The 25,193-nt window shown below is 47.1% G+C and overlaps 1 protein-coding gene across 2 annotated transcripts in view; it reads right to left on the bottom strand.

Moving 5' to 3' along the window:
• Positions 1-25,193, bottom strand: part of MUSK (muscle associated receptor tyrosine kinase) — a 50,858-nt gene that overhangs the window by 6,822 nt on the left and 18,843 nt on the right. The window contains exons 6-14 of one of the 2 annotated variants that reach the window (XM_040541628.1): positions 18,371-18,495; positions 15,374-15,533; positions 14,535-14,541; positions 12,326-12,592; positions 7,677-7,852; positions 4,764-4,852; positions 3,954-4,113; positions 2,491-2,680; positions 1,960-2,151 (exon numbers count right to left, since the gene is read on the bottom strand). In XM_040541628.1, the coding sequence (XP_040397562.1) occupies positions 1,960-2,151; positions 2,491-2,680; positions 3,954-4,113; positions 4,764-4,852; positions 7,677-7,852; positions 12,326-12,592; positions 14,535-14,541; positions 15,374-15,533; positions 18,371-18,495 (1,366 nt within the window). Of the gene's footprint in view, positions 1-1,959; positions 2,152-2,490; positions 2,681-3,953; positions 4,114-4,763; positions 4,853-7,676; positions 7,853-12,325; positions 12,593-14,534; positions 14,542-15,373; positions 15,534-18,370; positions 18,496-25,193 lie in introns of those variants that run through there. The other variant, XM_040541629.1, reaches the window with a different exon arrangement.

Below are 25,193 nucleotides of genomic sequence, written 5' to 3' on the forward strand. Positions count from 1 at the left end.
GCAGTCTCTGATGGTCTGCCAGTGGTGCACAGGAATGTCAGAGGATAGAATTTTCCCCAAGAATATAATGCTTCAGAGTGGTTTCTGATAGAGATTTTAATAAAAATAAATAAGCCACTCAGAAACAGTATTTCTGGGGCTCCTTCCCTGAGCCCCAAAAACCAGGTGTTTCAGAGGGTATGGTACTCTGCATGTTGCAAAAGCTGGATACGATTTTGTTGCTTGCTTTTTTTTTTTCTGTTTTTCCTTTTTCTCCCGTTTTCCACTGACAATAGCAAAAAAGGTTTAACTAAAAGGAATTACAGCACTGGGGTGGACGAAATCCACATGGAAGCTCTCTACACCACTTTAACACTTGCTTAACCTGGCGCTTCAGTGACACTTTAATTCCCTTCGAGAGGTCCTGCTCAAGGTCGGGGAGAGCCACCTCCAGCTGAGGAGGCTCTGGGTAGCGCTGAGGCTATCTGGAGGTGCTGGTGCAGGCGAAGCACTACGGGAAGGCTGCACTCAGTGGGATGCCCTGAGCACCAGGCATCGCACACCTGCACTGGCTTGCCTGCACCAGCTGTGACTCAGTCACCGCAACTTTGCTCTCGACTCAAGTTCGGATGCGTTTGGCTCAGCCATCCAGGCTAACAATCAATCACAGGCTAAGCATCTGTGATTTTCCCACTGTGCGCCCTTTAAACTTTGTTATTTTTAGCTCCCTCTATATTAAATAAAAGTACGCCTGCATTTCTTCCACATCCCTTCATTAGGAAAAAAATCCGTCACATCTATTGAAATGGTTTCGCTATTCTACCAGCATTTTAACCAGCCCATAAGTCATTTCCCAGTGGATACATCCACAGCATAACTATAAACGTTGAAAGTATCTGCACTTATGGCTGCTTTTTGCATGGAGAGTCCTTTGGTTTCGAAGTCACTGGGAGCAATTCGCCAGGCAGGCCATGGTGCACATCAGGACTCTAATAGTCCCTGGCATTTTTTGTCATCACACACTACTCCAGATACAGTGACAAAATGAGCTACGTCCCAGACTTATTAACTGTAAAGGACTAAGAAAACCCATCCCGAGCAAAATGGAACACTCTGTCCACCTTCTTTCTGGAGTTTGGGCTGGGATTTTCCAAGAAGAGCAGACTGGCCAAATGCTGACCTGCAGGCATTGCAGACTGTCAAGGGTAATGAGATGCCTTCCATCCACCCATTCTAAGCAAGTTTGGGTTCATCCCTGGGTTCTCAATGAAATGTTTTTCACATGTGAAGAAGAGCATGACCTCACCTCCCAGGAAATTCAACAGAATCTATGGCTCATCTAATGCCTTAAATTTAAACAGGCAACAATGGTTGTGATTTCCAAGAATAAAATCTGAATAAGCAAAGGGGACACACACACACACACACACAAAGGATGTTGGCTTAAGTAGGTTGGATTTTTAGGGGATTTTTGGGTTGGTTTGGTTTGGTTTTGCCACTAAATCAAACGTAAACTGGGTGAGGACCTAACTGCAGCATGACACATTGCCCTCTGTGGTAACTACTAGCCAGTGCTGAGTTTGTAATGGAGGACACCACACACTGACAATTTGCACATACGGGGAAATGCAAGCATTTCACAATAAGTCACATGTCACATGCAATACTCTTTGAAAAAAAAATAGGGATGATAAATTTAGCCAAGCTGTCACACCAGACTTTGGTATGTGAGTTTGACACAGTATGTACTAGAGAGAAGAACAGGAGACTCATTCTTGACAAAAGTTTAACAGATATGAGTGGAAAGCAGTGGACAAGCCAAACAATTATTCAAGCCTCAGTTTAACTGTTGGGCCCTTCTACCAATTTCGGTTTGAGTAAAAGAACAAAGGATTTCTGGTGTCCACGCAAATGGATGCCCAACTGCTGATTTTTCCCAGATACCTCCAGATAGAGAGGACTCACACATGGACTGCTTACCTTGCTTGGAAGACTCTCCCAAATGCTCCTTCCCCAATATCTCTCACGTATTCAATATTGTTCCTGGGATACTCCAGGCTGAGTAGTTTCGGATTAAGGAGAAGTGGCATCCGCTGGTACATGGGGTTGGGGTGCAGCCGGTCCAGGAGGAGTTCGGAGGGCAGAGTGGTGAGCGTCGGTGTTTCTGACTCTCTGAAACAACGGAGCAGTTGTTTGTCAGAGTGTGCATGGCCCCTGACCAGGTGATCAACATCTGCACCTCTGGGGCTGGCTTCTTCCAGGATGGAAAAAGGAGGTACGGCAGGGCTGCTGAAAGAGCCTTGCAGCAGGGTCTCACGTCATTTCCCCAAAATAGCCACCAGGCCACCTTCTGCTCTGACACAGGCACTCCTCAGAGCCTGCACTGGTGCAGCCACAGACATAGGGAGGGCTTCTCCCTCCAGCAGGCATTTGCAGGACTGTGCTCTCAGAAGCAGGCAAGCCATGTTTCAAAGCAGCATTTGTTGCCTTGAGTTAAGTCCTGAGTTTTACCTTTTTTTGTTTTTCCATTGCTTTCGTTGACGGCAGCAAACGAGCATGACAATGCCGAGGATCACGATAAGGGCAAAGCTGGAGATGATGGAGATGATAACAGTCATGGAGTATGTAGCGGAAAAGGATGGAGGAGGGGGGAGGTTTGGAAACTCTCCATTTGGTTTTCTTGTTCCTAGTGATAAGGATGCTGTAATGTAAACAAAATCAGAAGATTATGACACTTTTATAGGGTTGGGGCTTTCCCTCAAGAGGTACTTGTGGAGTCCTACTGACATTATAGATACAACTGTATGACTGTATGAGAGGATCATACTAGGGAACTTTGGTTTACAGGAAGCAAAACACACTTCTGCTTACCAGATGTTAAAGTCCAGGACCTAATAAAGACCTAGATACAGTTCCCATAGAGCTGGGAACCCAATTTTGATAAGGAATCAGACAGTTAGAAAGAATTACAGGTGGGAGATACACTGGTGGTCTCAAAGCGTTCAAATAAGCTGAAGTCTATATTAGGAAGTAGCAAAGGTCCACAATGTGAGCCACAATACATCACATGTCCTAGAACGAATCTGCAGAAAGGAGTGCAAGACCAAGGCAAGTATACATTGATATTTCCTGGATACCTTGCCTCCAACAACTTGCATCTCGGTGTCTTTATGGGTCAAATACGGTAAAGTAGTGTAAAGCACATTTAGCTCTATTTTTAGGGGGGGGAAATCAAGTAGCCCCTTGCCAAGTACTTTTTGAGCCATTCTAGAAAATGTTAATCTGTATGTGCATATATATAATGACTGAGAACAGAATGAAATTTAAACTTTTCTTTTTAAGGCCAGTGAAACTGGTACTGACTTGTATTCCTCTATGCCCACAGTGCCTTTATTCTCTGTGCAAGTGAAATTGTCTTGTTTCCAAGCCCTGAGATCCTAAAAATTGATGAGATACTAAAAATTTGTAGCTTTGATGAAATATTTTTCAACACACTCTTTGAAAAAAAAATAATGACAGCAAGGCTTAGTTTCAACTCCACAAAGCAAAAATGTTTCCATCTTTTTCAGATTTGTTTTTAGATAGAACTGTTCTTTATTATTGAAAAAAATATCACCAGAAGCAAAACAACTTCAGAAAATATGCCATAAGACCTACTTTCTCCTCAGACCACAGTGTAGCCAACTCATTCCTCATAATACCACAGGAAATTTGATTTCATCTTTTGGTGTTACTATAATCTGGAGCAAGGTGCTCAATATGCCTGTCCACATTTTCCCATCATTAAAGTGTTTATTGCACGTTCAGATTAAAGATGCTGAACGCACTATGAGAAGAACCAGTGCTGGCTGAATCCAGAAGACAAAATGGATCAGTGGAGCTGTGAGAGCCACAGTATGATGCTCAGGATGCAAACACCTTGCATGGTCCCAAAACAAACACAGTGGCAGAAATCATAAATTGCAGTCACCTACCATCTCCACAGGGAGATACGCTGCAGTATTCCCAAGTCACAGATGGGTCTTTAGTGTAGCACCAGGGACGCTCGTTTTCACCTCCTGGGTTGCGGCAGTAGTTCTCGGCATCAGACAGCTCGGGGAAGACCTGAGGAGTCCTTCTGTGCAAGTGGGGAGCCTTGGAGCAGGAAACAGATTGGATTAGTGCTTGAGTAGAATTTTTGCTGGTGGTATTAACAAAATGAAGCAAAACAAAGGAAAAAAAAATTGGAAGAAGGAAGGAAGGAAGGAAGGAAGGAAGGAAGGAAGGAAGGAAGGAAGGAAGGAAGGAAGGAAGGAAGGAAGGAAAAGAAAGAGAAAAACAAAGAAAGAAAGAAAGAAAGAAAGAAAGAAAGAAAGGGGAGAAGAGGAAGAGAAGAAGAGAAGAGAAGAGAAGAGAAGAGAAGAGAAGAGAAGAGAAGAGAAGAGAAGAGAAGAGAAGAGAAGAGAAGAGAAGAGAAGAGAAGAGAAAAGAAAAAAAGAAAAGAAAAGAAAAGAAAAGAAAAGAAAAGAAAAGAAAAGAAAAGAAAAGAAAAGAAAAGAAAAGAAGAAAAGGAAGAGGTAAAACAGCCTTGCAGTAACTTGCCACAATCAGAACGCATATGGCAGTGGGAAGGGGAACTTGCAGATTGAAATATGAAGAGGCTGTGAAACACCAGTGGACTCAAGAATATAGGCAGGCTGTCACCCCCTTCAATGGGACAGAGCTGCCTGGCTCTGGGAAGCCCACCGGAGAAACAGACCTCGAGAACAGCTCCCTGTTTGGGGGGGTCTCACACTGCTGCGCACCTGCTCGCTCCACTTCTGGCAGGGGATGCCAGAGGCCGTGACGTTGACCCAGCCCTGGTAAAACTGGCCATTGCCACTGTAGCAAGTCCCTGGGGAGTTAAAAGAAAAAGAAAAAAAAAAAAGGTGGGGACAAGGCATCTCCAACCATGCCCTGCAGCAGGGACTGACAAGAGTAAAGGTCATGTCTTTAGAAAAGAGCCAAGACAATTAGCAGCAGATCTGAGGCACGCAAAATAATCAGATGACAGTCAGGGAACAGCTTAGCCTTCTGTTAACACCAAAATGAATTTTGAGCTCAGTACATAGGATTACATCTAGTGAAGCTACCCACACCGCTGGGGTGTCAGCAGTGGGCTGGGGCCAGCAAGGCCCTGTGAGGGGCCTACACAGGGCCCGTCACCTCACACTGGGTGCTCAGACAGAGACTGCAGCTCCCAGCACATGTGGAAACCACACGCTGAAGGGAACTGAAGAACTGAAGCAGCAGATCAGCATAAAATACTGTTATTCATAACGGAGAATGTGCAGTTCACTTTACATACACAGGGCCTACTCTGGCTGCAGAAAAAAAAGCAAGCAGGAAATCTTGAGAAGATTTTCACTCCCAGAATAAGTTCCCAAGACATAAATGTAGACACCACCTCTCCTCACAGGAGAATTTAATGTGTGCTGGTATAGCCCAGGAAGCAGGAGGGACAACAGAGGAGATGCAGCCTTACACACATCACATGTGCTAGCTACTCATATGGAAGCTCTGCTGACCATGGACGAGCATTCTGGTGATGGCATGCATTAGGGTTCACTTATTAGGTGCTGCATTATTAACCTTATTAGATAAATTAGTAAGTCAGCAAACACTGTTGTCGTAACTTTTCTTCTATTGCATTAAACTCACAGCTCAGGGAAAAAAAAAAAAAAGAAGAAGGAGGAAACCCGACTTCTTCTAAAACAAGGTATTTTTTAAGCAAATGTTTTTCCACTTCAGGAAAGATTTGTATAAGGTTTGACCCAAGTTTGAGGCAAAAATTATGCATTTTAATTTATCCAAGCAGATTGTTCTATTTCTGCTGTAGGAGAAACATAGATGATAATTTTTTTGCAGGGATGTAGTTTTAATGAGATATTCACTTAGTGCACCTGAGCACTCTGGTAAGGACCAGTGTAAAGAGCAATTTTAGAACAAATCAAAATACATCATGATGCTTGCCTGCTCTTTTCTTCTTGCATCACCCACTCCACACATTTTTGCTGTTATGTGTCTTTTACAGACCCTTAACGTGCTTTCTGCACATTCACCAGGTGCCAAACTGTACCCATGGGTAGGCAGAAAAACAGCCATGAGGTGGGTGAGCTCAAACATGGATCAAGCCCCTTGTAGCCTGAGGTGTGGAAGCCCCTCAGCTTAGGAATGATCATGAACTCCATGATCACACTTGGCCCATCACAAGTGCAGGGTAAAATGCTCTAACTTGAACTTTTTTGGCTGATATTATCACTTACACCAGCAACAAGCTCACAGTATATCTGGCCAGCAGCACTGCAGAAGTGGAAAATCTGTTAAGCTGCCTTAAAAGACAGTTGTGTGTGTCTGAGTGCAACATTTTAAATACCTCACGTTCAAAGGTAAGGAAAGCAATACCTGTCTTGTGACTGAGCTAGAAACCAACAGGAAAAAAAAAAAAAGAAAAAAACTTTTGCATGGTCTGAAACGAATATCAGTGTGACACCTTTGAGAAGAGATGTGGAGAGTTTTAGGGACAAAGGCAACCCTAGGGAAGCATCCATGTGCCCCTGAGGGGCTGGAAAATGCAGATGCTCTCATAATGTTCTTGTAACTCAGCTGGCAAGATAGAAAACAGTTTGGTTCATTCTCCTCAAAGCTTTGTGCATCTAGCAGGGCCTCTGAAGGCAAAAAGGGGACAATCTCAGTAAATTGTTACCATTATGTCTCCCCAGTTCATGACTGTACAGTACACATCTGGAGACATCCTGTGGAAGCTGAACAAAAAGGTGGCACATTTACACCAGGCTTTGAGGACTAGCAAGCATCCAAGAGGAGGCTTAAACCACCTCATGAATGCACCACACTGCTGGCACCCCTTGCTCATGCTCTGTCCCTAAGGGAGGGTAAGGGGCTGCCAGAAGTCGCAGTGAGGGACAGCTGGGTCTCATGGGTGGTTCGGGGGGGTCTCATGAGAAATGTCAAGGCTTCAAGGACAGCTGAAGGGGAGTGCTGGGGCCATTTGGGGAACAAGGTCTCACAAGGGCAGCTGGATGTGTGGATGTGGGTAACCATATCAGTAACAGCATGTAAGGGTGGGACAGCCTTGCTATCAGTATCAGAAATACCTAATACAGGTACAGCAAAAGAAGAAGGAATGGGTAGAAAGATGAGGGGAGAGCTGGAGGGTATGGTACCACCTAAAAAGCACCATCCCTATCTAACCACTTTCAAAAATTACCAGTCCATATTCTCCCTCTCCCTAAATTCTGTACAGGTGTAAATGTGTTTCCCCATGCCTTGGATGTGAAAGCTCGTACATCCTCTGTTAACAACCCAAATACAGCCAGCAAGGACCAGAGCAAAACGCAAAAGCGCTGTGCAAGCTGCATCCTCAGCAAAAATACCATGCCGAGCCTCTGGAACCACAGAGCCTGGAGAAGTCTACTTACTGGTTATATTCTCCATCTTAAAATCTGTAAAAAGACAAGACAAGACATGAGGAAGGGTAGTCATACAGCTGGGTGCCAACTTGGGAGCGTGGCCGTGGGAACGCGCCAGCGCACGGGCGCAGGCAGGACGGTGCCCACTTCGCAGCCTTTGCTTCTGCTGCAGGTCGTGGGTGGCATCCTGCCCCCCTCCCTCGCCAAGAAAGCAGCTCTGCAAACGACGGGCAGCACGCAGCCTCTTACCGAAGAAAGGGATGCGGGTGCAGGCACTGGGGTCCTGGTGCAGGCTGGGGAGCCTGTTGCACTCGGGAAGAGCGAGCAGCATCAGCCCCGGCTTGTAGATCCCCCTCTGAGAGTTTTCCTCCATTGAGAGCCATTCCTTAAAGCAGTAGAGATCCTTTACAGCAAGGCAATTCTCTCTACATCATTTTGCAAAAAACAGTGAAATACAGGGGTCAATGGCTTGATAACAGCTGCTGCACTTAGCAGTGATGTGCAGAGGTTATGCAGGCTGACAGAAAACCATTAACGGGGCTACACTTCTTTAAGCCAGTCTGTCTGGCTCATAAACCATAAAGGAAACTCTCCATAAAATGTAACAGCTTCCTCTAGGAAACCCACAAAGCTACATTTTTAATGAAGCAGGTTTATGCTCAAGACACAACACACGTCGCTGTCTGTGCGTTCACTCCCATCTTTTCCTACACATTCACTGCCATCTTCTAATAATAACATGTCTGGGAGTTATCTTAGCATGTTTGGTACATTCTAAAAATCTTACCTGTCTTCCATAAATATTACTTAAATCTACCATCTATTCAAGCAGGTGAGCAAAAAGCTTAATCTTTTCTAAGCTAAATATTTGCCTACATCTTTAAACTCACAGAATCAGCCATGAAATTTTCTTCTTTTCTCCATAGACACCTTTCTCTCCTTTTTTTTTTTCATCTGCTAACTGTCTGCAGCAAAACCTTTACAGTGCCTGATGAAATAAGAAACCAAACTGCCTCCTACCTAATGTATTGCCTCCCTAACGATGTGAAACATTCACTGTCAAGAGGTGCTGTGGATGTTTAAATGTTCTTTAGATCTGAAGCTGTTTTGTGAAGAAGGCCAAGACAGAAATATCTGCTCTGGAAAATGAAAAATAAAAAATGAAGCTGTACCATATTGGTAACTTCGATTGTTTGCTGTATTATTAATTTGTCAGTGATTCATTTATTTTTTCAATTATTCATTTTTGAGAGCCTGAGTTGCAAAAGCAGCTTTGAGGTCATGTGCAGAGATGATTTTTGCTGAACTCGGCTGAAGTCCTTTGAGGATGCATGTCCTTCCTGACTACCACAGAACAACACAGTAATGCAGGAAAACACTCCTGGCATCCGTGGTGAAGGCTTTAGCCAATTTCACCACCTGGTGGGCTGCTGCAATCTCTTTTCTTGTTGTCTACCAACAGCTTTGGCAAGAACAGATAGCCACGAGCTTCAGTGATGACTACCAACACTGAAAACCTTCTGCAGCACCTGAAGGATGGAGGCCACCAGGAATTTTACCGGGGCAGCAGCTCTTTGCAATGGCAATGAATGCTCTCCATAGCAGCAGGCTGAAGCCATTGAAGGTTCAGCTGCCCGGCTTGTGGTTTTAGCCCATGCTGGTTTGCTCCTTCCTCACTTCCATGACAGCCAGAATGTATCCAGATGGCGTAATATTTTAATTTCATGTTAAACAACATGTGGAATAGGAATGACTTTCTGAAGTAAGAAATGCTTAGCTAGGGAAATGGGAAAACCTTGCCTCTGGGGCACTGCCCAACACTTGGGAGACCTGGATTGCATTAGCTGCCTTCACTCCCAGAGCCTGGACATCCTTGAACATGCCCCGTATTCAGTGTGCAACTGCAAAAAGCCGAAAAACATTCCTCAGCAAGCTACTCCATTAAAGGCAGGTTGTCTTCACCCGCCAGCCACCGCTGCTGGTAGGGGAGCATGGCGAGGCTGCCGGAGGGAGGGACAGTCGGTCTCCTGCAGCTGAGGTCATGCCATTGTTATAGCACTTAATCCCCAGCAGCAAGAGCTTGGTGAGATCATATGCAAAGATTACTTCAGAGTATTATTAGAAATTTTATGTAATGTGAGTGACAGGGAGACAAAGATCAGGAGCAGCCGAGGAGGACAGGTGGGACCACAGCCCACAGAGCACTGTTGAAGAGGAGGTGGGGGCACGCAGACCAAGGGGAAGAGCTTTCCAACACAAGACTCTTCCCTGGAGCTGGACACTTCATATCAGTAGCGGTCAGAAGAGAAACAGAAGGATTGTCCCCTGCTATCACAAAAGCAGTCTGTGTCAAAAGCCAGAAGCAATCAAGAATTATGAGATGAGACATCACTTTCCCTTAAACAGGAAAATTCCAATTCTAATCAAATTGCATCTTAACTTATGTGAAGTTTTTACCATGTTCTTCTCTTCCATTCCACTTTATCTTGTTTTGCCCACTTATTATTTTTATAAAAGTTCTGCACAGCTTGTTTTTCAGTTTTTGTTCTAGCTAATTAGCTTCCAAACCAAAATTTCACGGGAGAGAAGAAATGTTGCAGTGAATAAGTAAAAAAAAATAAAAACACATGGAAACATAACACGGGAAGTCTGTCCCTGAAAAAACAGATTTCTACAACCTCTGGGATAATTAAATTCTTACTCATGAAGCATTTCAGCTGAAAACTGGTGTTGTCTAGCCAGTTTCAGCAGAGAGGTATAAAACTGTCAGTAGAAAGCAGATAAGATAATTGGAAAGCATCCAAGACTGTGCAAAATGTGTTCAAGAGCCCCCTGGGGTCTCAACTGTTCAGAAGGACGTACTAGATGTCTGAGTTATCAAACGGAGCATGGGGCTAGGCTTTGGGATGATAAGTTCTGGGGACAGGAAACTGGAGGGACGCCATCCCAGGGATCTTGTGAAAAAAGACACATTTAAATCCATGGTAAAATCACTGGGAAAAATCGTTAAAGGAAAAAGAAAACGGATGTATCTGCAGATTGGCTCATGGGTTTGAAGGATGGTGCCAGACTGGTCCATTAAGGATTTAGGCATATTCGCAAAGGCTTTGCCTGCTAGCTAAATGTCCTATGTGAGCGCAGAGAGCACGACGATTTATACCACTCAGAATTGCCCAGGGAGAGCAGATCTCCATTCACAAATCCATTTACGGTCCTGCAGGTGCACTTGCGAGCAGGGGGAAAATGAAGCCAGCGCCATACCCAGCCCTCACTGATATGTCTTGTGGAGCACTGTGCAAAGTCTTTCTCTGATAAATGGGCCGTGCATGTGTGGCTGAGATATAAATACTGTCACACATCTTGAAAATAGGCAGAGAGACCGTGCACTAAAGGGCACAATGACAAAGAGCAGCACATCAAGGCAGTGGGGAGGAACCTGCCAACAAAAGGCAAATTTCAGCACTGGTTTGCAGGATTACTTGTGGGTATTTGCACACACACTTCTTTCTCAGGATATATGGCACGGCTGTGCTGTGAGCAATACTGAACAGCACAGGCTCCAAATGGAGAACCTAACTCACTGTCAGGCTTTGCACTGGGGTTTTCCTCTGTGCCTTTGTTTTGGAGCCATGGAAGGAGGAGTGATCAGAAAGGCCCTGATTGTGAAGACAACATGCTGTTGACTGTCCTAAAAAGCCCCTGCATAACTGGAAAAATAATTTCCAGTAGACTACATCTGGCCCACGTCCAGCTGGTGTAGCTCTGCCTATGTTCTTGCCATGTCTGCAGACAGAACAATCATTTCAGTGGAAGCATCAGAACTGGGGCCTCTCTCCCAGTAAACCCTGATCTGAATAATCTGTTTCAGGATTATGGTTTCAGAAAAAGAAAGCATCACCCCAGAAGGTCTACAGGGGGCTGTCTTCTGCAGGGAGCACCAGGCAGTCCTCGTTCCATCGCAGGGAGCTCCAGCAGATCCTCAGCCAGAGGCAGGGTGCAATGTGGCTATGTATATTTAGCGCTCACAGGAAGATGAGCAGCGGGAGTTTCAGTGCTGAAAAGCAAGACCTATGGGGAGAGCGTGGAGAAAGCTGGCTTATTCCAGTCTGAGAAGCTGGGGAAGGCTTCGTAAAATCTTGCTGTGAAGAGAGGAGTGATGAAGCTCTTCTCAGCGGCCACGGGGGAGGACAGGGTGCGATGAGGGAGGGCTGCCCGGTGGGTTGCATGGCCCCTGTGCCTGGGACGTGCCGCACAGGCACCTGTCAGCAGGGGATTAGCTACAGCACGGGATGCTTTGCTCCCTGCCAACCCTGTTTGACTGCACATTGCTCTGGCTATGCGAGGACACGTGTGCCAGCGGGGAGGTTTGGTTTAGCAGGTGCAGTTACACTGGCAGTGTCTCCAGAGCAGTCTTTTTCTGTTCCATCATTGCGGTGGTGGGAAGTGCTGAATGATTAGTGTCCTACCTTGGCCACATCAGCTCCACATTCTGTGCCCATATTTAGTCAAAATTCCAAACTAGCAATGACTTTCTGATAGCAGCAATGAGTACACACTGGCCTAGCAAGATTTAACTGATAACAATGTGTTAATTACTTATATCATTCATGTCATTCGAAGGGATATTTCTTTTCAGCACCTGCCACCGAAAGCCTGATATAACACAGACCCCTGGGCCTGAAAGCCACTCTGAACCCCACCAATGAGCACAAGGAGAGCTATGTCAGGTCCAAGGGGTGCGTACAGAGGGGAAAGAAAAGGAAAAACTCATATAAGCCCACGGAGACCATTTCCGCTCAGTGCTACTGCAAAGCCAGGTAAACTCTCACCATTTCCAGCCTCCTATGCATCCATCCCCGCAAAACAAAAGTGAAAGACGAACGTTTCTTGTTACTTACCTGCACACGGGCTTGGGGGCTGGCCCAGCTCCCGAGGGCTTGCACTCCTGGAAGATGTAGTTACACAGCAGGGACTCAGCGGCTGGTCGGCAGAAGGAACTCACCATTTTCAGCTCAGTCCAGGCAGTGTGCATGAGCAGCTCTTGGGTCTCCTCAGGGTCAGCGTAGGAGGAGTTGAAGAATACAAGAGCATTGCTCGCCAGGATGGCACTGCACACCTCACCTCTGTATGTGCTGCAGTAGCCTGTATCGCCCTTGTACAGCTTGCTGTTGGGAACAAGAGCAAACAAACCAGGTAAACCTGCAGCCTTGCACAGCTGCAGGAACAGGCACCAGGTACTCAGCTGTAAGACTAAAGGTGAGGAGAAATGGGTGTGCAGATACAGGAGCTGAGAAGAGCTAACACCATCCCAGCACGGGGCTGCTGCAGAGAGCCACGGCAGGGGCGGGGGCAGGAGCAGGCACAGTCCTGAGTAGCTCAGAGCACAGCAGGCTCGGCTCCTTCTGGGGCTGTTCATTTACCCTTCCTGTGCTTTTTGCATGCAGCATGGTGTGGCTGTCATCCCTCCTCCACCAGAAGGAGGTCAGCTCCCAGCACGGGGTCAAAGGATGTGCCCCAGCCCGGGTGGGCACTGCCCCTGGGGCACACCTGGGAAAAACGCCCCTCCTGCCCCAAAGCATGCGGGAGGAGCTGGGGGTGCAGCTGTCCCCATTGCTCAGCCACCAGCATAACTGGGGTCAGGGAGTTCAATTCTCAACGTGCCAACCATTTGGAGCAGCCAGCAGAGCTATTTGTATCCTTGCCTTTTACTGCTCTGACCAAATAATCCCCCATTGTCAATGCCCTGGGGGGTTCTCACTGTTTTTCTTAGGAAAGCTGGACTTACATGGGCAAGGGAATACAGAGGATGCCCACATTTCTGCTTTTCAGATGCTGCACTCAGTAGGTGACACTCTCTGACACCAATTTAGCTGCACTGCTTTAGGGTCAGTTGATTTTTTTTATTCCTTTCCTTAGCTGTTCACCATTTTGGCACTGGGCAGCTTCCCCGCTGGTCCCACGCTGCCTGTGGTGCCCACCTCAGCGGAGGTCGCATCCTGCACACTGCCCGTTGTGCCTCCTGTGCAAGGTGCGTCCTTGCCATGCCCCGAGAGCCACAAGAGGGCACAGGCACACGTGGGACAGCTGTGCTGCTGGCTTCGGTGGGCTGCGGGAGCAGCCTGGCAGGATGCCGGTGTTACCAGCACACCAGCGCTGGCATCATGCTTCCTCGCTTTTTTACAATCCTCAGAGTGACACGGGTGGGAGAAGCAGCACTAAGGTGTTTCTCACAAGGCCTGGCCACAGAAAGGGGATTTTGTGTAACAGCTGTCGAGAACAACTGCAAGAGAGGAGCATCAGAGCACTGCACTCACGCCCGCCACATGGACACGGGTGACGGTGCAACGCCTAGGTCTGCAGTCAGCACCGGAGTCACAAAATCCCTTGCTAACACCCTGCGCTGATCTCGCACGCCCCTCTGAAGGAGGCGAGCCCTCACAGGCAGCCCTTGCCAGCAGCACAGCAGAGCCATTTGCTCAGATTTCCTTAAGCCCTGCTCTTTGCTCTGAGCACCGCCAGATTCAGGGGAGCCCTCGCATTTTCCTCCCAGACTGATCTGCCTGTGCCACACGTAGAAATATGCTAGGGCTCCAAAAATAGAAAGCCAGCCTAATCGTTCATCACTCCAGAAAATATTTGGCAAAAGTGCACCTCTGATCACGGACAAGTAGCTTTACGCATCCACAACTTTGCTTCGAAGAAATATCTAAACCTCTCTTGCCCTAATGTTGTGATCACTGTACCAAAACACATTTATTGGCTCTGTGCAGACAGGAGCTTAACTTGCTCCTGTAAATTTATAAGGTTGATGAAGCCTGACTGTGAACAGAATTTACCCCAGAGTATTCTGCCCACTGCCATATTTTAAGCAATCTACTGATATGTGATCCACTACTGGCTTGATACCAAGGCATCCTTACCTCACAGGCCTGGGATCTGTGCATGCTGTATAAAGAGCTGAGTATTGCCTTCAGGTGAGCCTCACACCTGGCATCCAGAAACCCACTCCCTTTATTTGAGCAAAATCCACCAAATACCCTTGGTTCATCATCATTCCCTTCCCCGGCCCACAGAAAATCCCCAGGGATCCACACAAACCATCCTTACCTCCACTCTGCCAGGGACGCACCGGGTCCAGCAATGGTGACGAGCCAGGAGAAAGAAGAAATGGCAAAGACATCAGCAACATGTCATTGCATCCTCTGTGGTAACTAAGATTTCCATGACAGAAAATCTGTCTGAGAGCTGTAAGCTGTCTGGAAAGGGTGCAGCTCACTTGTTTTGCCTCTTCTTGTAGGGAAGAAGAGAAGGGCAGTGGGGAAATGAGGTGAGGAGGTGCGCCACTGACTGCAGACCTTGCTGAGGCAGGTTCCTGAACACTAAGCCCATACCTTCACTTTATCCCTTGGGCCCTACATAACTGGCAGGCCACGTCCTGTGTTTAGTGGGAACCCACATGGGGCCGGGTGGCTGGGGCTTCTCCCCCTGCCCATCCCCATCAGGAGATGTCCCACCAGCAGAGGTTGCCTGGGCACGGCAGCTGTGTGGGCCACATGGGACCACGGGGCAGCAGGAGGGATGCAACCCCCCAAGGAGCTAACGACCTCTTGGGAAAGCTATTTTCACCTTGCTGTTAGGCGACACCGATGTTGGGCCGCAGCCACGGCTTCCTCCACATGGATGGGCTTACCGAGTGCTTCTGGGACACGGCGTACGAGACGGCACCAAGCACTCAGGAAGCGACAGCTGTGCCAGTCTCCCGGGTGTAAGAATATATGAGGAAATAGCCCGGTGGGGGAGGCACTGGTACTCAAATTTAGCCCCCTGCGAGCCATTAGCTCACCAAGTCGTACCCTCTGCCTCCACCTCCCACCCTGCTGCTTGCCCCCAGCAGGAGAGCCAGGGCTATGGAAAAGTTGTGAAGGACCCCCACCCTCCCAGCATACCTGAAATGCTGATGGTTGCGGCAGCTTTCGCAGCACCAAAGGTTTTGCTGTGTTTGTTGGTGGCGAGGCAAGTGAAAAGGCCAGGTCGGGTGACGTACACCTGCAGCCTGGAGTCAACCACTCTGTCCTTGACGCTTTCCACTATAGACCCTGCAGAAACCTAAGAGAGTAAAAAGCCCACTGCGGTGGTGTTTCCCACAAAGGCAAACAAACAAACCAAACGAAAACCCAAGAGACCCACCCCCAAGCACTGAGGTTGACTGAAGAAGATGGAGCAAGCAGATGAAAGTGGCAGAGAGCTGAACCAGAAGGCACTATTTTGCTGCTTTCATAGCTTTTGCAGACAAAACCAAATGTTAAAGACCTCACCTAGTCCACGCTTCAACAATACTTTTGCAATTAATTTTCAGTTCCGAAGGTCTCAGATTTTTGTGGCTAGTTACTGCAGGATCTCTGCTAGCAGATTGTTTGCCTACTCATGCCTTAGCAAGGAAGGCCACAACATGGCTTTGTGGGCTCATGCCTGGCTATACAGATGGAGAGAAGAAAATAGTCTTGAAGACATTAATTCTGGATTAACACAACCACTGCCACACATAAAGAGCAGTGGTGTGCCAAGCAAACGATCTGTCTCCCACACTCCAGCAGATACCCAATAGATTTTCTTATCTCGCACCTGGAAATGCGGAATGGGCTGCAGATGTGGTGACATTGGCCAGCTCTTTTCCTAGGTGAATGAGCTTGGAGGCTGCTGACTTTGGCTAGTCAGACTTGGTATTATCCTCAAGTCCTTCGTGCTCATTTGGCACTAATTAAATCAGAGGACAGCGCACACAAAGACTCTGCCTTGCAAAGGCTGTAGCACCAAGCTTTGTTGCCTGCTCTATTCTTCACACCATTAGGAAGCAGCAGGAAAAACTGAAAGGAGATGTGGTCGTCCATGGGTCCTGCTGGTGCAACTTGAAACTAAGGACAGTGAGAGTTGTATCACTGGATCCGTATGAGCAAAGCGCTCTACTGACACAACTAGCTGAGAGATGAGACAGATTAACCTGACCTTCCTGGAAGACAGCAGAAATTATTTCAGTGGGATCTCTATCTGCTTCCAAAGATATTAGTGGTGATAATTGAAAAGCAAGAAAAGATGTATCAGTGTTGTTTCATGTCTTTAGGAAGCACGTTGGTTTGTCTCAAAAAAATATATATATTAATACGTAAAGTAATGCATTTGTTCTGCCTCACTCAAGCTTTGCTCAAAGATGTGGGGTGAGGGAACATGCATGGGAAGAAATCCCTTAATCAACAGACCAACATCATTATTGTAAATATTGCATCAGAGATGTGTGGTATGCTGGTCACCATGCAAATGCAGGGACCAGGGATATTTTTTGGCATTATGCTATCAAGTCAATTCAGGTGGATGAGAACTCTGGATAATTTTTCACAGGCTTTTTTTTTTTTAATTGTAGTATTGTTCAGATTTATTTTTACATTTTTTTTCTGCCCAGAACCTAGCCAGCACTGAGCAGTGTATGCTGTGATCCCATGTATGTGGTGGAAACAATTCCACCCCCTTCATCCAACATGCTCTTCTTCTCCAGATCTCACCAGAACCCCAGGAGAACAGGTTGTCCCAAAACACAGATCCTCAATGCACTGAGGCCTTTTCAGAGAAATGGTGGAAGACCTTAACCAGCCTTCCAAAAAGAGACCACTGAATTCTTCAACTTTCTTGTTCTCTCAGCTACTGTGAAGACTACAGACAGGAACATGGCCTTTGGCATAGTCATTGGCAATGGTGGCTAAAAAGGGCCTCAAGGATATGTGTAGTCCATTCAGAGGACTATGGCAGTGGCCAGTAAGGAAATCTGGATGGATGCAGGGGAAGGGACCTGCCTGCAAGACTGAGCACAGAATATAGTACAGAATATTATATAGCTATATTATAACAGCTAAAATACAGAAAATGGAGCCTAATAAGACTGGAGGATACAATAAGGCTTAGTGGAGATAAAAAAGGTGAGACAGCCTGCATAGTAAGCCAGGCTCCTTAATAACATATCTTAATACATGGAGAGACAGGGCAGGATGGTTTCTTCCTCAGGAAGGAACTTCCATGAGAGGATTCATTGGTCCTGTTGGACAAGCAAGCCAACAGGAATGTCCATGGCCAGCCAGTGGCCAGAAGGATCCAGGGCTGTGGGGAGAGCAGTGAGAAAGAGCAGAGGCGAATCACTGGTCTGCACACAGGTGCTTCTGCAGCACTGTGCCTCAGGGCCACACATCTTTTAAAAAGCTGCTGGAGGAACATGGAGAATATAAAGCACGACCACCATAACCATGTGAGGACTGGAGGAAATCCACGGCAAAGAGGGGCTTGGAAGGAGTCAAGTGTCCTCCTGCTGGAGAGCTGCTGTGATGGTGGTGGGCAGCTGCACTCCTGGGGATGCAACACTGGGTGCCAAGTGGCCTACACATGGACATTAAAGCCAGACAAATTCAAAGCAGGCACCCATATTAAATGGTCAGGATGATTAATCGATGGATCACCCATGTTAAATGGTCAGGGTAATTAATCTGTGGGCCAATTCCCTGTGAGAAGCAGTGGGCACATACAGGCCAAGGGTAGTATGCTCAAGAGAAGTCAGCTCTACTTATGTGCCTCAGTTTATGTTATTTCGTCAAATAAGTCATTTTGTCATGCTACTGTTAGCACATTAGGAGAAAGACCAGGAAAGGTGGCTGCAGAAAAACTTAAACCCGCTATGAAGTCCTCTGAGATATCCAGCCCAGGAGGAGCTTGCAAGCATCTCAAGCATCCTTCATCTCTGGCTTTCCAGATCCCAGCGAATCAACCTGTGCAACATTTGGGTATGAGGGAGAGCATTTCACAGACAAGAACGGTGCAGAGGGCAGACAAGGCAGCCTTGGCCTGATCACACAGCAAGCACTGAGAAAGGCAGGAGCAGAAACTGGGGCCAAAAAAGAAGGACTTACGGCTTTCCCGTTTTCCAGCCAGGTGACAGTGGGGACCGGAGCGCCTGCCGCCGTGCACCGCAGCATCACCACGGAGCCAAAGGTGACATTTTGGGATTCGGGAGCTTTCAGTATTCTGGCAAAAACTGCAGGAGAAGACAAAGGCACCAAGTTGAATGGCTGAGGGTGGTCTGATGTGGGGGTGTTTCGTCCCCAGCAAGTCTCAAAATAGGCCACGTCCCTGCCAATAAAAGTGGAGCAGAGCACAGGCTTCCCAGCAAACGACAGTGTTGGGAGGGGGATGAGGAAGAGAAAGAAAGAGGGCGATGTGGCTGTATTCCACATATTACAGACGAAATTTTACCTCTGGAAATCTATACACAGCCCCATTGTGCAAAAACCACGGGGAGAGCTTGCAGTGAATATGAGGTGAGTTACGATTCAAAACCACCCAGGGGACCACCAGGGTGGCCACTTAATGTGAAGGTTGGGGGTCAGACAAGCTCCTCCGTATGGTCGTGGCAATTAGGACTGGCTGTGGATACCCACAAACCCTGGCATTTTCCATGCCATGAGTGCCTGCCCTGGGGAGAGAGCATCCATCATATGGGGGCACAACCAGCAAAGGCTTTGGGAAGCTGAGGCTGCAGGGAGGAATAAGGCTTTTTAAGTCACTTTGCACCTCCACTGCTTCTTTTGTGGCAATAAGGTTACTGGACAGTCTGAAGACAAGGCTTTCCCCTCCCCAGAAAAGATAATTTCTTCTTTTTTTTTTTTTTTTTCTGAGATGAAGAACTTAAGTATTTTTGCTGCAAATGTGTTTTAATCCAGAAACACAGCTCTTATGGCCTCCACAAGCTGTATTTCAGATGCACTATTTGGACCACAAAGAGGAAAGCAGAGAAGAGAGGCATTTCCCATGTGGAACATCTGAGTTTTGACCCAAAAATTTTAATAATGTCTGTATATATATTATATAATGTCTGTATAGAAGCAGGCTGAATAGCTCTGTGCCATTTCTTACTCCAGTTTCTCATGCTTAGTGAGTAATGATCTCTCCCTACCTTCTGGGAAGCACAGCAATGACTAAAAATTTCCATCAGAAATTTTAGTAAGGGAGATTCTCCTGGAGTTCTGAGGCAAGCATTATATTCTGTTTGCTAATTCTGTGACCTGTATGGCTCCTCTCACCAAAATATCTGACCACATCACAATCTTTTGTGTCTCTGTTTGCCCAATCTACTACTGCACCTCTTGGCATTGGCCACAGGTTGCCCCCATTTCCAGATGAGACCTCCAAACCAGAGCAGTGAGGGGACAAGTGAGGGTCCCCTGGCAGACTGAATGTCTGTCCCTGCCTTTGGGATGTCTTCTACCAACAGCAGGGAAGGCTTCTTCTGCAAAATGTCAGTTGGAATGAAAAAAGCATTTACTTTCCACATACTCCTTCCATCCCGTCCTGGCCTGCACAAAGCTGAGCTTTGTGTTAACAGAGCACCTAAGGCCATTTTTTTAGTGGATAGGCAACACCAGGAATACGTTTCAGCCTGGAAACTTTGCCTCTGTGGAAGTACAGCCATTCAATGGGCTCCTCGGCAGGGTTTTCTGGGAAGATTGAATTCAGTAGTGACAGGGTAGGAGGACACGTGTTGATCTCAGCTCCCTGATTCCCCCGGCGCATCGCCCCACAGGTGCTGCTTACTGGGGCAGCGCAATGCCTGGCCAGGGACTCCTCTGAAGAATAACAAGCAAAATGAAGCCTTTTCCCAAGGTTTCGCTCCAGACCATTAGCACCAGATGGTTGTGAATTCCACCCCCAGCACTGTGGGCCAAGCTCATAATTACTTTTATACTTCATTTGGAGAAACACTAAACTTTTGGGCCAGTCCTCTGGCAGTGGCTACGTGCACATGTCTCCTGCTGAAGCCAGCACATCAAATCCCAAAGCCAGAATATGGCCCTGCCTGCTTTTCTCATGCTGCTGTTACTTGAACAGCGTGTCACCAGGACCCTGCCTGCTCTGATCCTGCTGCTCTGATCCAGCCTTGTTAATGCCAAAGTTACCAGCACTCCATTAGCCATTATCTGATACTGGCACACGTGCTATCCCCTGTACCTGCTGCTCTCCCAAAATCTGCATGGAGTTGTCAGACAGGAGAAAAAATAGGCACCTTTCAACAGACATGGCAGGTTTATGGATGGGGAGCAAAGCCACAGCAAGATCAAATGTGGTCCCCATCGGAGGCGGAGTGGGGGGCAAAAGTCTGGATCCTGCTCCTCTGGTTCCCAGACACACACTGAGGACAGTACTTGTCTCAGCAGCCAAGGCACTGTTGGCTTGAGCATAGGGAAGGCAAAGCCTGACACCATTCCAACCTAAAGGACCAAATATGGGGGAAAAAATTGCAACAGAAGATATATATTGATGTGTTTCTAGTGTCAGCTTCACTTCTGCTAAGGCACATCAGGCAAACGTATTGTTAAAGATGTGTTTTCCCCAATGCCACTGTCGGGCACCTTGGTCAGCAGGCTTGGAAAGGACCTCTCGCCCTTTGTCTCAGTTGTGGTACGTACAAGCACCACAGGTGTCTTGCCCAGCACGGGGAGGATGGCTTTTGGGCTGACTGCAGGTGGACCAACAGAGGAACAGGCTGATCTCCATGGCGTGAAAGGCTGGAAGCTCTCTCAGTGCTGCTGTGTGAATTTCTGCAGTTACAACAACTTACAAATTCCATACTTTAGCACTTAAAGTATTTATATTTACTTGCTTTTTTAAAGTGTTTTACTTAAGGTTTAGATATTTAACTGAAGTACTGTAATTTTTTTTTTTTTACATTATTTTATTCATGAGAGATTCTCCAGGGCAAGGGCTGTGCTCGTCAGGTTCCAATGGCCTTTCCAGCACCACTGACAGGCACACACAAGGACATGTTTTCTAAAGGGCTCTACCTTTGGGAAACCACCAAGAAAAAATTAAAAGCCTTGAGCATTTCCCTCCTTCCCTCTGTGCCTGCTGCTTTGCGCTGACATGCGGGGGATGTGGTAGGACCTCTGGGAGCATCTCTCAACCACATCACAGGCGTCATGGGAAAACCAGGGTGGGCTGTGTGTGAGCAGCCAGTGTCACTCTCCACCAGGAATGGAGCAAGGCCACCAGAACAAGCTCAAGGTCCATTGTGGCAACTGTACGAGTGACAAAATCTGTCCTGTAGATAAATAGAGGAAGCCAGCCCCCAAAACTATCACTTTTTTTTTTTTTTTTTTGGGGGGGGGTGGGGGTTATTACACAAGCAAGAAAAGAGGAGAAGGAGAGGAAGAAGTGAGGACCCTGACGGTGCCAACCTAAGCAACCTAAGGAGGCATAGGTGGATGAAAGGCGGGAAGAGGAAGAAACAGAAAATGGCAATGTGTAAAATTCACATTATTTGCTGCACTCAGGACACCATTTTGTTTTCACTGTGCCTCAGAGTGAAAATCCCCAGCAATCAGATGATTTCTTACACGTTGGCTACAAGCCTGCCTTGTTCAGATCCTCCTGAATGTGGGTTTTGCCAGGACCTTCACCCATTGAGCAGCATCACCACAAGGTTAACAGCATCCATGTGGAGACTCCCAGGGTCTGGGCATGGGATTTACACAAGGGTATGCCAAAACAGGGGTGGGAAGGACAGGAGGAGAGTGCTCCATTTATTTACTTATTTATTTTAGTAGAAAATGAAACAGAGCGCCTCACTCAGAGGAGCTGGAAATGAAACACGGCCAGCTAAAAGCCCAGCCAGCGTGCTCAGTTTCACTCCCAAGCCCCCTAATAAATGTCCTTTCTTTTACAGCCCTGCTAAATGATGTGCTGCATGCTATGGGGCTTGCTAGGAGGTATCTGTACCATGGCCAGCTGCTCTCGTTTCTGAGAATTAGGTAACAACATCCAGTCCAAACAGTAGGGCTTTAACCCAGTCACGAAATTTTTTGTGCTATAAAAAGATTAAAGCAGGGTCCCCCCGCTTTGGGCAGCTAAATCTTTCCAGGTGTCTTCGCCCTCCCTCTGCCTTTGGCTGAGCTGTCTTTCATTTCCAGGGGATTTCAGACCGATCCAGCAGTCCTGGCAGATGCCGCCGCCTGCCTGGGTCAGGCCTGTTTTTCCATTAAAGCAGGCTGGATTGGGCCACTGGCACCCCAGCAGCAGCATGGGTGGGCTGGGGCCTGGCAGATGCCTTTGGGAAAGGGCCAAGCCATGCCCAGAGCCCCCAGCCCACCAAAACCCTAACCCCCAGGCCCACTGAGGGAGGACACCTGCTGTGGGTGGGTTTTGCAGGCCCTAACGCTGGCTCTGATGCACCAGGCCCTGCCAAGCACAGGGGTTGGAGGTGGTGGTGCTTTCTTCATGTCTCCACCAGCGTTGGTTGACCCTTGGCTTCCAAGAGAACAAAACCAATGTTTGCCAATGTACGTGAATTAACCCAGTCTGTAAATATGGGCACGAATTCACTCTTCAGGAGCTTGCTGCTAGTTCTGGCATACTGTGAAGTGTACCTGGTAGTCCAAACTGAGCTAAGGCCACGGAGAACTCCGCTGTGCCAGCAACCATGTAGAGACAGCGGGTGCTCGCTCCCTCCCTGTCTTGGCCTGGCTGAACACGTAAGCAAGGCCTGCCTTCTACACACTGCAAGATCTGACATCCCAGCCTGCCCACCTCGCCTGAGTGTTCTGCTTTTATCATGGAAAAGGGCCTTTGGGCTGGTTATGAAAGTTACATGCTGAAAAATTTTGCCAGCTACGCTGCACAATGCCGTGGGTAAAGGCAGCTCCCATGAGCTAAAGGTATTCTCCTCTGGTGCTGGGAACTGATGGCCTGTGCTGCTGGGATAACTGGCATGGTATACATCACCTTGGGAACTTCCCTCATACAAATACCCTGGCAAATCCTTTGTCCTCTGCACTCTTCACATGTAAACACTCAGTAACTAGTCTGTAAGCACTTTTTCATTTCTGTTTGCCAATGTTCCTGTAGTTTGTTCACACCTGAAGCATGACAGATTGAAACGGCTCCTTCTCTACAGAGGGGCTCTCCAGGCTGGAACTTTGCTTACTAATCTGCATGAAATCGTTCATGCTTGCCACCTATGTGCTCTGCAGGACCGTAAACTTGTGCCAACGTGATTGGTGCCTTTGCCAGTAAGAAATTTGGTTGTCTAAATCTCCATCCAGATTCATTCCTTTCATATCCATTCACTCCTCCTCACAAACCTAAGCCAGAGCAGTACCAAGCAGAGGGGCTGCAGTTTCCTTCCCACCAGTGAGAGATAAGGGGATGTCTGAAAATATATTTATAAATGCACAGAAAGCTGCAGCATTTGTATTTTCTGACATTTCAAATTAGTCCCTGTAAAATCCTAATAATTCCTGAGATATCGGGCCTGAAAACCCACTGCACGTTGCATTTATTGATGAACTCTGTGTGCTGCAGCCTGCGGCACGCCAAGCCCCAGGCTGAACAAGCCAGGCACAGTCACACTGGCTCAGAGAACAAACAAATTTTTCAGCAAGCAGCAGCAGCAGCTCCAGAGGCAGGCTCCATGCACGGCTCACCACGCACCTCTGTATGGGAACAGCTCACAGTGTACCTTGGCTGCTGCTCGCAGCCTGCTGCCACCCTTCCACCCCCTACTGAAGGTGTTGGGTTGATGATTAAACCCCAAGATAACTGTGAGGTCAGTTTTGCTTTGATCTCTGAGTAATTCTCATCAAAACTTGCAAAGTTTATCTTTTTGCAAGCCTACCAAGTAATTACAAAGAGGAACAAATCACCACAGGCAAAGCTGATATGAGACACTTCCACTTATCTCTATCAAATTTCTTACCTTCTTCTATTTAATCCTCATCCAAACATGCTTATTGCCAGAGAACCATGTGCATAGAGATAATCCAAGGGAAAAAAAAAAAAAAAAAAAAAAAAAGAACAAATGCTGTAGGAAATGCATACAACCCTTATATTATTTCTAAGGCAACAGCACTATTAAGCGTTGGCCCTAGACAAGAGCCTGCATATAGCCATAAGCAAGCCGTGCTTCATCAGCCTGCCCCATTTGTACTGCTGCCCTTCAGCTGGTTACCATGCTAATCTGGGACATGAACACCAATGCATTTGAAATTTCAACATTTTCTACCAAATCTCAAAATCTCCGAGCAGTTCTTGCTCCTGATGTGTGATCTGGGAGGTTTGGGGCTTGCAGTAGCTCTAAGACATCGTGCAACACAGGCCAGACAGCACAGCAATATACAGACATGCAACCTCAGGCCTGAGGCTATACGACAACCCCATGAGGTGGACAGCCAGGACAATTTGAGATGTGCATGGAAGGGAGGTGGAGGAAACCACAACATCTCCATCCTGAAGCATATGCCTTCAGACTCTCAGCTCTGGTATCTAATATCAAAGCAAGTTTTTCTTAGCAAGGCAATAGCAGCTTTCCAAGGTAACCTTATTCTAGGGTGAGCGCCAAGATTTATGGATAGTGGGACAATTTGCATCAGCAGAAGGACTCACTGAATGTTAAATGCACTGGCCGGCACAGGAACTTCTCATCTTTGAAAGACTTTGCATCGCATGTGGATGTCCCTGGAATCCTAGAAGCAGACCATGCAAATATGCAAAGCTATAATAACGAGGAGTAAAATGTAAATAGATAGCTTATGTCCTGTGTAACTATATAAAACCTGTTCTGTACAAGCGTTCTTTTCTATATACAGAGCAAACACCAGATTCAAGGACAAGCAGGGATAACGTGTTCAAATTACTTCCCAAGGAAATGAATAAGGAAATTCTTTTCATGTCAGTACTTGTCTT

This window comes from Cygnus olor, chromosome Z (assembly GCF_009769625.2).
Source record: "Cygnus olor isolate bCygOlo1 chromosome Z, bCygOlo1.pri.v2, whole genome shotgun sequence".
NCBI classification, from domain to species: Eukaryota; Metazoa; Chordata; class Aves; order Anseriformes; family Anatidae; genus Cygnus; species Cygnus olor.